At 29.0% G+C, this 18,440-nt stretch overlaps 3 protein-coding genes across 3 annotated transcripts; 1 reads left to right on the top strand and 2 right to left on the bottom strand.

The window, feature by feature from the left end:
• Positions 1-1,344: 1,344 nt before the first annotated feature.
• Positions 1,345-1,872, bottom strand: MONOS_15347 (uncharacterized protein; the record flags this gene model as incomplete). The annotated part of the gene is made up of 3 exons (XM_067868216.1): positions 1,345-1,439; positions 1,500-1,553; positions 1,734-1,872. 3 exons carry the CDS (start codon positions 1,870-1,872, stop codon positions 1,345-1,347), a joined length of 288 nt encoding a protein of 95 aa, XP_067727231.1.
• A 10,343-nt stretch (positions 1,873-12,215) lies between these two features.
• Positions 12,216-13,821, bottom strand: MONOS_11923 (uncharacterized protein). The gene has a single exon (XM_067864500.1). It carries the CDS (start codon positions 13,764-13,766, stop codon positions 12,579-12,581), a length of 1,188 nt encoding a protein of 395 aa, XP_067727230.1. The 5' UTR covers positions 13,767-13,821; the 3' UTR covers positions 12,216-12,578.
• Positions 13,822-13,946: 125 nt separating this feature from the next.
• On the top strand, positions 13,947-16,684 carry MONOS_11924 (putative cytosol nonspecific dipeptidase). The gene is made up of 5 exons (XM_067864501.1): positions 13,947-14,058; positions 14,115-14,612; positions 14,686-14,948; positions 15,178-15,922; positions 16,137-16,684. The coding sequence occupies exons 1-5, from the start codon at positions 14,056-14,058 to the stop codon at positions 16,347-16,349; spliced, it is 1,722 nt and encodes a 573-aa protein (XP_067727229.1). The 5' UTR covers positions 13,947-14,055; the 3' UTR covers positions 16,350-16,684.
• The last annotated feature ends 1,756 nt before the right edge of the window (positions 16,685-18,440 follow it).

The raw sequence follows: 18,440 nt of genomic DNA, 5'->3' as shown, positions 1-18,440 counted from the left end.
GATATTTCTTTCATGCTCTATGACAGCTGCGGATTTCAAGAGGGCTATCAAAATTTGAAGTTCAGAATTTGTCTTTTTATTTGCTCATTTCTTTTCTGAAGGTGATATTTGCCTTCAAAGATGAACTATTTTTAAAGATACTCTTCAGTGAGATCTTTATGGTTTAAAAAAGAATATTAATAAAAATTATTCAATTTTTTCCCTTTTAATAGATGAATTGCACAATTTTTGTGTAATTTTGAAATTATTGAATAATTTTGAAATTAGTATATGTTATTTTGAAATAATCAAGTAATTTTGAAATTTTTCAGATAAATTGAAAATAAGGTAGTTATTTTAAGTTTCACCAACAAATTTCAAGTTATAAATTAATTGTTGGAAAATCTGAATTTTTCCCGAATAAATTTTATCAATCAAAAATAGCAGTATATTTATCACAAATATTATTAAATATGTTTTGCACAAATTTCAGAACGTTTAACAACAAATAATGCGAAATATATCATTTTTTATATTTTTGTGACAATCGTAAAGGAAAAAAAATATTATTTTACGTTTTACACGATTACTGAAATGTTTCCATGAACAATAAATGATTGTCATTATTCAAAACATTTCAAAATTTCAATAAAACGGTTAAAAATTACTGATTTGCAAATATCTACAGAATACATCAAATATGAAAGAAGAGAGCAAATTAAAACTCAAAAACATTTCAAATATTGATGTTTTGCGCAATAATGAATATTTCATGGAGAATAAAAATGTGAACGTAAGAAAAAAGTTCAAAAAAGGAAAGAAAAAATAAAGTTTCATTTTGATAATAAATCAGCATTATGTTTTGCTAATAGGATTGACAAAATCATCCTAAGATTTATGCAAATCTCGTTGCTTCTTTCTCTTCCTCTTTCTCTTCTTCTTCTTCTTCGGCACATTTATCTTCTTTCATCCGCTCAAACATTCCCAGAGACAGCATTTTCATGGGCATAGGTGTTTTTTCAATGATGAGAAAATTAGAAGAACATCATCTTGATAACAAAATTTTCTTAGTATCTTTTCAATGAGGCAGTTGTCAGTTCAACTTATGTCAACTTTGCCTCAAGAAAAGAAATCACCACAGACCAGTTCCTCTTTTCTCTCTTCTTTCAAGCCGTCAAAAATTCCATTTCCACTTCTCAATCATTTGCCAAATTTCTTCTTCTGCTGCATCATCAATTCCTTGATCTCATTTTCGGCTTTTAACAAGATTCGTCCGATATGCCTTCTAAAGCCTTCAAGATAATTATCTTCGTTTCCTTTCCTTTCATTAATATTTCACGCCCACTCACTCCTCCATGCGCCACTTCAATTGTTGTTTTCTGACTTCTTTAATGCATCCAACATCCCCTCTTGACATATTCCTTGTTCATTCATTGCCATTGAGCAATCCTGCAAAAATCCTAATTTCATAATAAAAAATAAAAACATTTGATAAAAAATATTAATAAAAAAATGCAAACCTATATCTTTCACAATAACCACCTTTTGCTGACTTTTTCTTTCTTCTTCTTCTTCTTTTTAAAATATTAACAAAAGCTCAATCCTCTGTTCTGTTTCCACCCAAATAACCTCCACAAATTCCATTCCATAAAAAAACAAGCAATGAAGAAGATTCCATCCAAAGAATCCCTTCCTATCTCTTGCCAAAATCTTCTTCTTCTTCTCTCCATTTCCCCCCAAAACAACAATAATACCATCCCACCAAATATCACAATCCCTGTCTCCCCAGCTCCCATTCCCCTTCTTCCAACCAATAAAAATAAATATCTCCATTTCTTTGTATGTCTCTGGCGCAAAACACCCCCTCATGGTCAGCCCTTCACCTCGCTCCATCCCTGTTACGAATCCATCCCCACACTTCCAATGCAAAGTGTTGCACCTGATGTTCCTTCTTCCTGTCTTAGTCTGTATCTTCATCTATCCCTTGCCCTGCAAATGCAAGGCGCGACCAAATTGTCCATTCAATAATAATTTTAAATATTAATAAAAAATCTCTCTCATTTTTTTCTTTCAACCCCACTTCTCTTTCTTATCAAATAAACATCCACAAAAACTTTTCCTCCTTGCTCCGCCTCATATGAATCCCCCCTCTCTATATCTGTGCGTTTGAAAATATATATGGGTTATTCTTTTTGAAAAGTCGCAAATGTTTAATTTTCTTTTACATCAAAATTTTCATATTTTGCTCAAAATTTTGTTAACATCAACCAAACTTCTCAAGCATGGAATCAATATATTGATAATGCTATTTCAAACATTCTTAAGAAGATTCGTTAGAAGAAACAGAAATTTGAGCAAAATATTATAATTTTGATTTATCTGAAAATTAAACATTTGCGACTTTTCAAAAAGAATTACCCATATATATAGATATATATATATCCACCCCATTTCTTATCCATTTCCTTTCCATCTCTCATCTTCCCCTCCAATAAATATATTTCATCACCCTTGGTGGAAAAAGCGGGAGTTTGTGGAAAAGTCAGTAGTTTGTGTTTTTCAAAACCGTTTCAAAAAAGAAAACGCCCGTTTGTTCGACTTGAAAATGAAATTTTATATTCGTCAATGCCTTTTTCCTGTAATACAAGAGATTCTGTTTCAATATTTTTTGTTACAGATGTTTGCTTCGAGTTGAGAGTTCGTCCGAAGAAAAATCAAAAACCACGAAAAAGAATAACAATAATAAAAAAAAAAAACCTGATATTAATTTGAAAGATTGATTAATTCAAAAAAATTGTTAAATATTTAGCTTTCTATTTCTTTCAGACTTTGCAATACAATCAATTCAATTTTTGATCAAAAACATAATGATGGAATCATCAGAAAAATTATCTTCAAATTCTCTTCATCGACTATTAGCAACTTCCGAATACCGTCAGTTTTCATCACCTTCACTGAAAGTTTTCGAAATAAAGAAGAAATATTCTTTATCGTGGAAGGTTGCCATGGTGTCGCATGCAATATCCAACGGAGCATGGGCAAGAGGGATAGCTGCTTTCAAAGCAAAGCGTGAAGTCAGAAAAGCTGGACGGCCAACGATTATAACCAAAAATCAACTTGAAAAGGTGGAGAATCAAACGATCGCTTTATTGAAAGAACAATAAATTTTTCGACTGAAGGATATTCAATCGATGGTTTACAGACTTTTTTATTTTATTTTTTAATTATTTTGATTATTAAGATACAAGAAGTGATCGATTCTGAAGTAGAGAATGAAGAAGAAAAAAAGAAAGTCAATTCATAATATTCATATGATCTTATTAAAAGAAGCTCAATTTTGAAAGCTTCTATATCAAGGCCGATGGAAATAGCAAAGATTTGTGCACAATCCCCAGAAACAATACGTGTGTGGTTCGAAAAGTTGTCTGCCATAATCACAGCAAATGAAATTAATTCAACAGATATCTTCAATTTCTACGAACCTTCCATCAGAGTTGGTGATGGAACCACAAAACTTGTCATTTGTTTAAAAAATCAAACACCTCCCGCTCCATCATCTTTGCCGTAAACTGAAAATGCAACAATTTGTGTTTGCATTTGTGCAGATGGGTCACATCTGCCATTCTTTTTAATATGGGAAAAATTTTTTGACTTCAGGCATTTTCATTGAAAATTATGCACTTTTCATAAACTGTTTGAGATCAAAAAATTGGAAAAAAATGGGCTAATTTTTTGGCGTTCGTGAAATGTTGGAAAACTTTAAGTTTTGATTTCAACGATGCCTATTTTCTGATATGTATATCAAATTTATTTTGAAATCTGAGAAAGCGAAACAAAGTTATGAGCAAAGCAATTATTTTGTGCTTTGTGCAAAAAAAGCTTGAAAGTCCGTATTTTCCCCCATATATCCACGAAAAAAGAAACCTTCTGAATTTTCATTTCTTTCTTCGTTCAACGTTAATTATTTAGGATCCACATCCGGATGGATTTCAACGGAAATATTTCAACAAATAATGATAAAGGAGTGTATTCCTATGATAGCAGAAAAACGAAAATCATCAACATCAAAGAAAGCACTCATTGTTTTGGACAACCATCGAACGTACCATAATTCAAAAGTCAAAAAGTTTGCAGAACAGAACAATGTGATCATCGAATATTTTCCCCCAAATATGACACACCTCCTCCAGCCCTGTGACAATTGTGTATTTGCCAGATTAAAACAAGTGCTTCAAAACTCTTTCGTGAGACCTGTTAATTTCTCAACTTCATCGTTCAGAAAAGCCTTGGCAGACGTTTTGCCGGAAGCTTTGTCAGCAGCTACATCTCCTTTTATTGTGAAAACAGCCTTCCTAAATACAGGTGTTTATTCTGTGGCTGCTGTGCCTGTGTTGCATCGAATGCGCGGTGCTCCATTATCTTCAAAAAAAAATCGACGTTATCAATTTTGTGCTCTCAAAACATGAAGAAAAGCTTATTCAAAGAATTTTCTCCAAAAGAAAATCGCCAAATGAAGGAGAAATTCAATGAAAAGCATGATACTGAAACGAGGATACAAGAAGAAATTAAAGAAAACTGTTCTGTTTTCAAAGAAGTTGAAAAAGAAGAACAGAAAGCGATTAATGAACCACTTTGTGTGAAGAAAAAGATAAAAAGGCAAAGAAGAAAAAAGATAGATGATGATTTTATGTCCGGAAATGAAATAAGTTGTGTGTTCAATAGCGAAGAAATTGAAACGAAGGATTCCAGAGCAAAGCGGAGTTCGCTCAAAAGGAGAATTATAGACGATGATTCAAATTCAGAGGACCTGAAAAAAACTGATAAATAAAAACTGTTTTTTTCATTTTTAAACATCCGACCTTAAAGTTCAATTTTTTCTGAGATTTGTTCTTTTATCAATCAAAACATTTCAAGCATTTTCAATCAATAGCTTGCAATAATTAATATGTTATATCTGTTCGTTTTCTCTTTTTATAAACTCAAAAATTTGAAGAACTTAATCCAAATGGAATTATAAAAGATTATTGTTCCAGAATGAAGAAAGAAATTGACGTTACAGATTGTTTTTAACTACCGGGTTTTCCACGACCTCCCGGGTTTTCCACCAAGGGTAACTCCACACATCTTCCACACCTATATCCCACCTCGCCCCACCTCCTCAACAATAAATTCCATTTCTCAAATAACAAACACAACTCCCACTCCTTCCATCTCACAAAAATCTCAACAACAACCCCTCAAAACCCCATCTTAATCCGTCTCCCACATATCCATTTTGTCTCTTAAACCTCCCAAAACACCTCTTTTCCACAAAAAATTACATTTTATCGTTTCATTCCCCATAAAACCCTATTTGTTCGTAATTACCAAAATTTTTCACCCTGCACAATAAATCCATCCTTTTATTCACCTGTTAACTCTTCTTATGCCCATTCAGTCATAATACAGAGCTGAGCCTTCTTTTATATTTTTGCAGAAAATATGTGATGGGAATGATCAATAAATGTCAAATGCTCAGAAACTATCAACGGAATGAGATTCCGAGGTATAAACAAGGACAGTTTGACTAAATGAAATATTGCCGCTTTGAAGGATGACATTGCAAAAGCAATATTTATTTATTGAAAATAAAAGTTGTTCATTTTGATTTGTGGAATGCTGCGGAGCAACTATATTCTCGATGAGAATATGAAATTTTTGGCGTTCGTATTTTTTTATTATTCAATTGATTGTTGTGATGTTTCCATCCGTATCCTCCCCAAAGTCGTGACTCAAACAATTTATTTAAAATGAACAATTTATTCTTTGCAGAGCAGAACAGCTAGGAAGGGAGCCAAATGCAGTCTAAACCGGATATAATCACGTCGAATATAATCACATTCGTATATAGTCACAATTTTCCATGCATCGACATATTTTGCTTGTTTTTCATTCATTTTTCATCGCATATAATCACAGGGCAGAAAATATATAATCACAGTTTTTTTCATTAAGGGTGGATTTTTCATTGAAAAATCGATTTTTTGATCAAAAATCTCAATATTTTGCTTTTTCAAAAATGTGCTCAAATAAGTCAAAATTATATGCATTTGTGCAAAATATTAATTTCGCAAGTGAAAAATGCGTTTTGATGAAGAATTTTCAAAAATAAAAAAATCGACCCAAAATTTATTATTTCAAAAATTAATTTTTTTATTTTTCTGTGTAAAGCGTCATCGTGTATAATCACAATCGGATATAGTCACAAAAAGTTGTGCAAAAACCGATGTGATTATATCCGGTTTAGACTGTGTTTCCTTACAAATATATTAGAACCAGAATATATTTTGTTACAAATATTTATGGTAGTTATTTTGAACTTAACATGCGCGATGGATAGAAATACGATGAATATGAATTAATACGGAATAGACAGCCTCTGAATGTGGAAAACGTGTGGCATAAGAAAATTATTTTTTAATCAATGATTATAATGCACTGTCAGAAGAATTGTGTGGAATTTATATTTTGCAAAGAATTAATAATGAGAAAAAAATAAAGAAAAACGATGGAAAAATGCAGAACATGAAGTTTGAAGACAAACAGAGGTGAAATAGCAGTTTTGTAAAAGCAAGAACTTAGATATATTGAAGAAAAGATGCTGTGCTGTTGAAATACATCAATGAGATCTTTTTTTCAATTTGCGTTCTTTGAATCTCTTTTTCTAAAGAAGTTCTGCAACAAAAATATTTGAAATCGTTATGAATGAAGTTTCCTGTGATTTTTTCCCAATAATTAATCAAAAATCAGCAGTGTTAAAAGGTTTTATTTGAATAATCTTAATTAATCACTAAAAAATAATTTTCATAAGTCTTTTCAACAAATTATAATTTAAAAGACATCAATACATTTTTCGACAAAATGCTTTGAAAAACTTCATATATATGCATAATATATATTTTCACAGAAAAAATTTGTCAACTTGAGTAATTGCTAAATTCCCCAAAAATTTCAAAATTTCCATTGATAATTTCAAAATTATTGTGTAATTTTGAAATAACCCAATAATTTCGAAATTTTTTTTTATTTCTCAATTCATCTAATGTTCAAATTGTTTCTAAAGAATAAGATCAAAATTTTTCTACTGAATATAACCTTCTCTCCTTTTTTCAAAAAAGTTATGATGAAAAAACTTTGAAATAAAATAAACATTTCTGAAACTTTTGTTCCACTCATATTGAACACAATTATTGATATTCAACTGAATGACTATTTTTTAAATCATATCTTTTCAATCAAAATCACCGATTTGAAAATATGTTGCAAAAAATTAAAAATGAACACTGAAAAGTGGAATGTCTATTTCAAGAAAATATTTTTCATAAGCTAATCTCGGACATTGACTTTTGAAACAATTTTGATGCATTCACAATTCAGTTAAAAATCATCTTGTTAAAATGAAGCAAAACACATTTCTTATTATCTGCATACGGAAAAATAAATACTGATTAAAAAAAAACTCCTGTAATTTTAACACTTGAAAAACAAACAAAATGAACTTTTCAAAAAGAATGACACGCACATTTCCACCACATTCAATTATTATTATAATTATTATTATTATTATTATTATTATTATTATTATTATTATTATTATTATTATTATTATTATTATTATTATTATTATTATTATTATTATTATTATTATTATTATTATTATTATTATTATTATTATTATTATTATTATTATTATTATTATTATTATTATTATTATTATTATTATTATTATTATTATTATTATTATTATTATTATTATTATTATTATTATTATTATTATTATTATTATTATTATTATTATTATTATTATTATTATTATTATTATTATTATTATTATTATTATTATTATTATTATGTCAAAATTTTTTTGAAAAGTTCCTTTTGTTCAATTCACAAATTGAATAAAAATTTAATATTTCTCTCAAATTTCTGTTCCCATAGATCAAATTTAACTGTTATGGAAACAAATTCTTGATAATGATATTATATTCATTCTCCTGAAATCTGGTGAATGGGAACAGAAATTTGAGAGAAATAAGAAATTTTTATTCTATTTGTAAATTAAACATAAGGAGCTTTTCAAAAAAATTTTGACATATTATTATTTTATTTTATTTTTTTATTTGCCATTTGTGCCAAACCCGGAACCTGGTGCCAAACCCGGAACTGGCAAATTTTTGTGAAATTTGAAAAAATTTATAACTCATTGTTCATTAAGTCCACAGAGCTCGCTTTCGGGTCATTACTATATTTATTTTTATTTGCTAATATTTTTCTAATAAATACACAAAAATGCACATATTTATTTAAAATGTTATATTTGTCATATTTTTGAAAATTACTATTTCTGAGATCGCTGCAGAAAAAGATAATCATCGAATCGAGCTTATTTTAATATCTATGAGTAAAAAATCAAACATATGGGAATTTTAATTCGTTATTCGTTTGATGAAACATTTTTCATTGATTAGATCAATAACCATAAAGATGTGAAAGCAATTGGCATACTTGACTGCAGCTTAGAGAAGAAGTTTGCTTTGAATATTTCAAGAAGATTTTAATAATATTGTGTCTTTTATTTTATTTACAACAATTTTTTTAGTGAATGCACTTGTCAGAACCATGCTTTGATTGGGGTGTGTTTTTTTGGGGAGCAGGCTTTCAAAAAGTTTGATTACAGTTTGCTGTTTCTCAATTGTTGTATATTTTACAATTTTTTGTTTTGCGCAATTATTTGATTCTTCAAAAGCTAGTTTTTGAATGTTTTGTTTGACGCACATATTTGCTTGATTTTATCATTGCAAAGAATGTTACTGCATTTATATCTTCAGATATCTGTGCTGTAAACATTAACTACTATTTAATGTCAATTTTTTGAAAAGCAGAAATATATCTTTATCGATATTTTTAATATTTATTATTTTTAATAATTCTGTTATTTTTTTGAAAGATATTCATTTTACATGTTAATTTTGATGGAATCTGTTACGCACTTATTTATAGAATTTACTACATTTTTTTCATAATATTTTTATTTGTATTTGATGAATAACACATCAGAATTATCTTATATGAATTTTGAGTGTTTTTTATATTTATTTAAATCATTTCAAAATTTACAATATTAATTTAAAATTTAATTTGATTTTAAAATACGGACTGAAAGTGAATAATGAAAACTTATCTTTATGTGAATCGAGTTCATCGATAGCGTTTAATTCTTATTAACTAAATGAGCAAATTGGAAAATGTTTTTCTTACAGAATATTTTAAATTGCATATACAGCTATTGCTTTGCAAAATGGTTTATGTGTTAATAAATAATTCAAAACATGTTAATATATTAAAATATTTGTGTGACTATTTTTGAAATCATATCTTTTTTTGGGGTGTTGATTTTTCAGAGATTGTTTGTTTTTTGATAGAAATATTTTATTCAAAAGAGAAAAAGCATGATAATTGTTTTTTCAAACAAATAATTTTTCCGAATCAAAGATTAAAATGCATTCAATTAGCCTTTTTTCTTTTCAGTTTTTTTCATTGATTTTCCAGAAATATTTTTGCATCGAAATTTTTAAAAAAAGAAATACGATTTCAAAAATAATCACACATTTTAAATAAATATAAAAAGCACTCAAAATTCATATAAGATAATTCTGATGTGTTATTCATCAAATACAAATAAAAATATTATGAAAAAAATGTAGTAAATTCTATAAATAAGTGCGTAACAGATTCCATCAAAATTAACATGTAAAATGAATATCTTTCAAAAAAATAACAGAATTATTAAAAATAATAAATATTAAAAATATCGATAAAGATATATTTCTGCTTTTCAAAAAATTGACATTAAATAGTAGTTAATGTTTACAGCACAGATATCTGAAGATATAAATGCAGTAACATTCTTTGCAATGATAAAATCAAGCAAATATGTGCGTCAAACAAAACATTCAAAAACTAGCTTTTGAAGAATCAAATAATTGCGCAAAACAAAAAATTGTAAAATATACAACAATTGAGAAACAGCAAACTGTAATCAAACTTTTTGAAAGCCTGCTCCCCAAAAAAACACACCCCAATCAAAGCATGGTTCTGACAAGTGCATTCACTAAAAAAATTGTTGTAAATAAAATAAAAGACACAATATTATTAAAATCTTCTTGAAATATTCAAAGCAAACTTCTTCTCTAAGCTGCAGTCAAGTATGCCAATTGCTTTCACATCTTTATGGTTATTGATCTAATCAATGAAAAATGTTTCATCAAACGAATAACGAATTAAAATTCCCATATGTTTGATTTTTTACTCATAGATATTAAAATAAGCTCGATTCGATGATTATCTTTTTCTGCAGCGATCTCAGAAATAGTAATTTTCAAAAATATGACAAATATAACATTTTAAATAAATATGTGCATTTTTGTGTATTTATTAGAAAAATATTAGCAAATAAAAATAAATATAGTAATGACCCGAAAGCGAGCTCTGTGGACTTAATGAACAATGAGTTATAAATTTTTTCAAATTTCACAAAAATTTGCCAGTTCCGGGTTTGGCACTAATGGTTAGACCTGTGCGACAAGTGGCAAATTTTGTCACCAAGTGACACAGGTGATTGACAAAAAAATTTTTTCTGATCTTAACCATAAACATATTCAAAATATCTCATATGCGATTAAAAATTTTATATTTTTCTCAAATATTTAATTAACTTTGTTTGTGATAATTGTTCACAGAATGTCTCATATTTCAACAATATTTCGCATTTCCTGTAATAGAATAACATTACATTTTTGTTTTTGAGAAAAAAACTGTTTGTATTGGATTTTTTTTTTTTTTTTTTTTTTTTTTTTTTTTTTTTTTTTTTTTTTTTTTGGTGACCGACAGCATCAAAAAATTTCTTGTCATGTCGCACAGGTCTATATGAAGATATACAAAAAAAGTTTTGCAAATTCGATTTAAAATAGAAAAAAGAAAAACATCACTTTCGATAGTTTTGATTTTTAAAGCCAGTAACATTTATTCAGCAAAAAATTATGTGAGTGTCCAACGATATTCAGAGTTTTAAATGAGGTACAGATTTAAAAATTAAAAAATTTTCACAAAAACTAAAAATACTTTAGAAAATTTCATTTTTTCGAAAAGTCGATGAAATGAGAAAACAGATGAAAAAGAAACTTGAGAAATGTGAAAAGTTATAAAAACAATAAAAAGGATGTGCTGTGTAATGATGATATTACTTAAAACTTCCAGAATGTTATATTCATGGAAAGACCATCAATTTGATAATCAAAAAATAAAATTAAAAAATACCGAAATCTTTAAGTGAAAATTTTTTCATTAAAAAATTTTTTATGCATAAGTGAAATATATTAAAATAAATGTTTCAAGTTATTTTTTGTTCGCTACCAGCTTATATAAAGCCGTAGCCAGCTCCACAAAAAAAAAAGGGTCTGTATTAAAATATAGGTCAGAGTTTTAGTGTAACCGTAACAAAAAAACTTTTGTCTTTCTTGAAATTTGAAACTCTTATCGGTGATTTATGTTTGCATTTTTTGATAACACGAAGCCCTAATCCTCTCGAAAGTTGGGCTTGGAAGTCAACTGTTCACCAAAAACCTTTTTGAAAATTCTGTTAAATTGAATATAAAAAGTTTGAACAATTATTTTAACATGAAAAAGACAATTTTTCTTTGTTATTATTTTGTTTTAAAAAAATGAATATTTCTGTCAAATAACCCTTCACATCCATTGAGTATTTTTTTTCTAACAAAAGTTATTTTCCTCAGTGTTTTTCTTTTAACTGTACATCTTGTTCCCATTAACAAAATCTTTTTTCACATGATAATAGTATTTTTAATGGTTACACCAAAAATTATTCAAAATGAAAACTTTTGTGTTCAAAATAGAAAATTTGCAAACGAATTAATAATTTTTTCAAACGAAATAATAATTTTTGAATTCGAAATAATAATTTTTCAAAACGAAACAAAATTTTGTACTCTCTCTCACGAAATTTTGTGAAAATCATTTTTTCACTTTTGAATCGGAAATAATTTTATGTTGTTTTTATTTTCATGTGCATTAAAAAATTTTTTTGAAAAATGTTTTTTTTTTTTCCTGAAATTTTTAATAATTTCAAATAATTTATATTCCTGTGAAAACAAAAGAAATTTTCATTTCGAATGCTAAAATTTTTATTTCGTTTGAATATTTTCCATTTTGAACGCAAAAATTATTTATTTGAATGCAAAATTATTATATTGAATGAAAAATTTATTGACTCGTTTGCAAAATTATTAATTCGATTGCAAAAATTCTCATTTTGAATAATTTTTGGTGTATGATTTCTCAATAAAAAATATAGCTTTTTCCATTTGAAATCTCAAAAAATGCATATTTTTAGAATCTTTTTAAAAAAATTTTATTTTATAGTTTGTTTTGAACAAATAACAGTTGCAAATTTACAAATGCTTTGATTTAAAAATCTAAGGAATAAAAAAATTTTTTTTCGAAATGAATGCTTTGAATGCGAAATGAAATTTGAAGTGGGAACTTCATATTCCACCAAGGCTTCCCCCTATACCCATTTCGCTTCCCCCTTCCCCAACCACCATACTTCCCCCACTGCCACTTGAACCAAACCCTCCCATGCCGCCTCCAGATAAGCTTTCGCTTCCAATAGTTGGCATCATGGACCATCCTCCGTATGATCCATATCCTTGTGTTCCTCCAACACAGCTTCCAAATTCTGTATATCCATTCATCTCATCCAATCCTCCATCCAGTAGTCCATATCCTCCTGTGCCATATCCCCCTCCATAACTTCCAGCAGATCCATAAATTCCACTAGCTCCGCTCATTCCTGCTGAACTGCCTAAACTCATTGATCCAACATATCCCATTCCTCTACCGCCAATTGCATATCCGCTTTGCATTTGCGAGGGATAAAGGGAAGTTTGACGTGGATTATACAAAGGCTGAGTTGAAGAATGCTGATATGGAAGTTGTCGTGGGAAAAATTGTGGTGATGGATATGGAGAAAAAAATGGTGTCTGATAAGGGGTTTGCAATGGCTGAACGTAAGAAGGTCCCGCTTGCGCTTGTATTCCATAAAGAGGTTTTGGCTGAGGTGTTGGACGTGGTGAAGGTTGATGTACAGGACGCGATTGAGGAAGCAAAAGAGGAGCAGGAATTGGACGAGGTAAAGGTGGAGGAGCATGAGGTGTTGACGTGATTCCCGGAATGAGATGAGAATAGCATGGATTATATGTTGGAATTGGTAAAATTGTTGATGTGTTTGGTGATGATGAAGAAAGACTTTCAGAAACAATTGATGGTGAAGTTGGTGACGTGGAAATACTGGAATTTGAAGGAGAAGAAAGTGGGGTGATCGATTGCGAAACCGATGCACAACGTAAATCAGATGCTGTTGCTTCATTTGAAGATGGAGAATCTTTTGAAATTCCAGCCTGAGATGATTGCTTTCCTTGGTCTCCAAAAATCCGAGCGCGAGCTTGTTTGTATCTTTCTTGGCGCTCATCAATTGATGTTCCTGGAGATTCAGAATTAGACACTTGTGGAGATGGAGAAGGAGATGGACTTGGAACAATGGCTGACTCCTTCACTATTTTGATGCCTTTATCAAGATCTTTTGGCCTCACAAGGATTTTTGGCTTTGCTACAAGTGCTGGAGGCAATGAAACGCAAGGCAATTCATCTGCAGGCTCCACTTGAGTCGTCATAGCGTGAAAGCAATTGTGAAAAAGCTCAGTGAAGAATTACTATTCTTCTCCGTAATAAATTGAAATAATATTTATGTTGATCAATTGTTTTTCACGAAATATTTGTAATTGTATTTTCAATTATAATGTTTAACAAAATTTGTGAAATGCAAAATTAAAATTTGTGATTCCCGTTTTTAAAAATTGTGAAATCTTGTCATTTGTTAAACAGGTGTTTACAACATTTTTGACAGGCTAAATAGCTGTGTTGATTTAAATTTGTTAATTCAAAAGTGTAAGGAATTATAAAATGGTTGGTTTCTTGATATTTTATTTTTTGAGTTTGAAAATTTATTTAACATGCTTAAGTCAGAAACTATCCATCCAAAATTTCCGAAAGAGTTGTGGACACACTTTAATATTTTGATGAGCACTCCTCGAGGATCCTCAAATACGCAAGAAATACAGGAAAAAATATTAAAATTTGGTCATTCATTTTCTTATGAAACTCAAAGGGATGCATTTGGAAATATTGTAATTCGAAAACCTGCTCAAAACGGGAAAGAAAATGATCCTTCGATTTGTATTCAAGCTCATCTTGACATGGTTTGCGTGAAGGATGAAGATTCACAAATAAACCTGGAAAAAGATCCGCTAAAGCCAAAAATTGCTGATGATTCTGTATGTGGACCTTTATTACAAGCACAAGGAACAACACTTGGCGCTGATAACGGAGTTGGAGTTTGTGCATTGCTTGCTCTGCTTTGTGACAAAGAATTATCTCATGGACCAATTGAATGTTTGTTCACAATTGATGAAGAATTAGGGATGCTTGGTGCTTTACACATTGGAACTGATATGGTTAAGGTTTGCCATTTACTGTTTTATTTGAAAATGTTCTCTTAAAAAACTCAATCTTGTGAAATATTTGATTTTGTAGTCAAAGTATTTGATAAATTTGGATAACATGGAAGATGGAACTGTAACAATAGCCTGTGCAAGCGGAATAAAAGTGAGTTATTGCATTTCACTTCCTATTGTGCCAGTTGAAAATACTTGCGCCTTTCAACCTTTTATTTTGTCAGTTAAGCGTTGTAAGAGCGGGCATTCAGGCTTTGAAATACACACAGGAAGAGCAAATCCAATTTCCCTAATTGGAAGAATATTAAGGTCGGGCGAAAAAAGCGTTGAAAGAGAAATGAAGTGTGCATTTTGTTGATAGTAATTATTTATTAGTATTTTTATTCTCTTTCCCTCTCTTTGAAAAAACATACATATATATGTATGTATGTATGAATGTATGAATATGTAATTTTCATTTCTTCTCATGCGTTCAAATGCAATTGAAAATTCTGTTAAATGTGTTAACTCCGAAACTGAAACGATATTTATAATCGCAATGAATGACATGTTTTCTTTGACAACTTTCAAGAAGGCCAAGCAGCTTGAGGATTGTTACTGTGTCTGGTGGGTCTGTGAGGAATGTGTTAGCTACAGACTCGTTTGCCTCAATTGTATTGAATGCAGATGAAGTCGATTCATTCACAAAAGGCGTCGAAGAGGAGATCCGCGAAATTATGGAAGAATATTCTCGTGTTGAACCAACAATGAAAATTGTATTTGAAAAAGTTCATTTCAAAAGTCTTGGTGGAAGTTGTGAGGAAGAAAATGAGGAATATCATTTATTATCAACTTCTTCTTCTTTTTCTTCTTCTTCTTCTTCTTCTTCTTCTTCAAATAATCAAACCGAAAATAAAACTGATTCAAAAATGAGTTTGGCTTCATCTTCCGATTCGAACTTGGAACTGAATTCTTCCAATCAGCCTGATTCTGTTCCGAAGTTTGCGCTCACAGAAGAAGCGAGCCATCGTCTTGTCTCTCTGATTTTGACTGCTCCACACGGGGTGATGCGGATGTCACCTATGTTTCCGGGGACAACCAGCATCAGCACGAACTTCTTTAAGATTGAGACACAAATGTCACATTCAGCAGGAATTGAAGCAGATATTGCCTTCTCTTTCTTTTCGAGGGCTCTTCTGAAGTCGGAAACAGAGTATGTGGATGAAGTGGTGGAGAGCTTTGCTGAGCTTGGCGGGCTGAGGGAAGTGGCTGGGTCGAAGGAGACGTATGGAAGCTGGCTGACATCTACAGACACAGAATTGTGGAAAGTGACTGAGGTTTGGAAGAAAGAGAACAGTGTTAATTATATTTGTTTGTTTGTTTGTTTGTTAATTATAATATAATGCTGTTGAGATTTTGCTTTTGAAAAGTTAATGAAATGTTCTTTGAGTTATCAAATTGTTCTTTTAAATGTTTATTTCTCTGTGGAATGTGAGAAAATTTTCATCACCTCTGTTTTTATAATTCTTTTTATATATCAACTTTATTCAGCATTCTTTCAGAAAAGTATTTAAAAAGGATCCAAAAATAACTGCAGTTCATGCTGGATATGAATGTGGGGTTTTTATGGAGCGTTTTCCTTGGCTGCAATGCATATCAATTGGCCCAACAATCACGTCTCCGCACACAACACACGAATCCCTTCATTTAGACACAATGCAACGTTATTGGGACTTTTTGAAGACAATTCTTCGGAGTTTTTAGAATGAATGTTAATTTTTGTTATGAATTGTGTTGATTATGTTTGAAGAGATGCTTTCTTTTTTGATCATCTTTCTAATGTTTTATCGTTTTTTTTGTGAAAATACTTTTAATTATAAATAAATCTTTGGCTCAATTGTTTCTTTACCAAAGTATTAAAAACAATGTTCAAATTTCACTTCTCATATTGTTATGATTACTTTTTTCTTAAGGAAAGTTTACAATTATTGTTTTATCTTTTAGAAAGTTGCTTTGATGATTATTTTGTTTTCTTTATTTTTTAATTTTTTGAAATTGTTGGAGAAAAAAGAACTGATAATATTAATTCAATTATTGAAAATGCAACAAATAAATTTGGATTTTTATAGATGCCTTCAACAAATTGTGAACACATTTAAAATTGGGGCAAAATTCTTTCATTTATGAAAAAATCAACAATTTGTTCCAAACTTTTTCCACAACCTTATCATGATAAATCTTTCTTTCTCACATCAAAAACACATAGGAAATTTTTCAAAATTTTCAAAATTAATTAAATGTGCAGAATGGAACAGAATCCATAAAGCAAAATATATCGTCACAATTACTGAAAAAGAAAAAATGAGATGTGTGTGATTATTTTTGAAATCATATCTTTTTTCGGGTTGTTGGTTTTTCGAAGATTGTTTGTCATTGACAAAAGATTTTGAATTCAAATGAGAAAATCATTATTCCAGTTTCAAAAACAAAAATTTTGAGCTGAAGTAATGAAAAACATTTCTTGGATAAGCCTATTCACTTTTCAGTATTCGTTTCCTGGTATTCAAGGAAAATTTTTGAACCGAAAATTTTGAATAAGAAAATATGATTTCAAAAATAATCACCCAGGTATTCATTATTCAATTGAAAAAATCATGGTAATTTTTTTCAATAATGATTTTCGAAATGATATTCACGAATTATATATTTATAAAAAAGTTTCAATTATTAAGCGTTTGTTTTTCAATCCACAAAGTGAATAATAAAACAAAAATTTTTGAAAGAGAAAACAATTATTCAAAAATTATAACAAAAATGAAATATTACAATAACTTCACACCTTATAAACAAAATCTCAAAACTTCATAACAAGATATGGGTTATTATTTATGAAATCATGACATTTTCAGAGAAAATGTTTTTTCAAAAATGGTTTTCGTCAACAACAAATCAATTTTCTTTCAAATGATCAATATTACAGAATAATAACAAAAGCCAAAGTTTGATGTGCAAAAATAAGAAGATTTGAAATTCAATAGCCTTTTCACTTTTCAGTGTTCATTTTCATTCATTTAAAATACAAATTCTAACCAAAATTTGTTACAGAAAGTATTTAAAAAAAAAATCACTCAAATAAAACTTTTTTCAATACATTATTAGATGAGAATTATTATCCATTTCGATTTCGATAAAAATGAACACAAAACATCAATTCATTAATTCATTGAACAATAAAGTTTTCAATTCTTTAATTTATTAATTAATTAATTAATTAATTAATTAATTTATTTATTTATTTATTTATTTATTTATTTATTTATTTATTTATTTATTTATTTATTTATTTATTTATTTATTTATTTATTTATTTATTTATTTATTTATTTATTTATTTCATATCACAATAAACACACACTCAAAAAAATACTTTGAGAATCGATCAATTTGAATAACGAGAATGTGCATAATCTATTTGTAATCGAAATAATTCTGATTTTCCAAAAAAAAAAAAAAATAAAATAAAAAATAAAAAAACAAAACTTGTTTTGTAAAGTTTTTTCTTCACAATAACTTAAACCATTTGAATATATCTTTATTTCTGAATTATGCAATTTATAATATTCAATGCTAATTATGTGATAATTTCGAAAAAGAAATAAATGTTATAATATTGAAATGGGACGATATTTTTTGCTTTATTAATTTTGTTCCATTCTGCACATTTAATTAATTTCTCAATTTCGAAAAATTTCTAATGTTTTTTTGACATGAGAATGAAAGATTTCTCATGATAACGTTGTGGAAAAAGTTTGGAACAAATTGTTGATTTTTTCATAAATGAAATAATTATGCCCC

Source organism: Monocercomonoides exilis (genome assembly GCF_001643675.1).
Source record: "Monocercomonoides exilis strain PA203 chromosome Unknown scaffold23-1346700, whole genome shotgun sequence".
NCBI lineage: Eukaryota > Preaxostyla > Oxymonadida > Polymastigidae > Monocercomonoides > Monocercomonoides exilis.
Note: the sequence above shows the minus strand (reverse complement) of the source record. Positions and strands in the feature narration are given on the sequence as shown.

Coding starts and splice junctions, on each gene's coding strand:
- MONOS_11923 (XM_067864500.1), bottom strand. CDS start 13,766: ATGACGACTCAAGTGGAGCCTGCAGATGAATTGCCTTGCGTTTCATTG.
- MONOS_11924 (XM_067864501.1), top strand. Junction 14,613..14,685: donor TTGGAACTGATATGGTTAAG/GTTTGCCATTTA, acceptor TTGATTTTGTAG/TCAAAGTATTTGATAAATTT. Junction 15,923..16,136: donor AATTGTGGAAAGTGACTGAG/GTTTGGAAGAAA, acceptor AACTTTATTCAG/CATTCTTTCAGAAAAGTATT.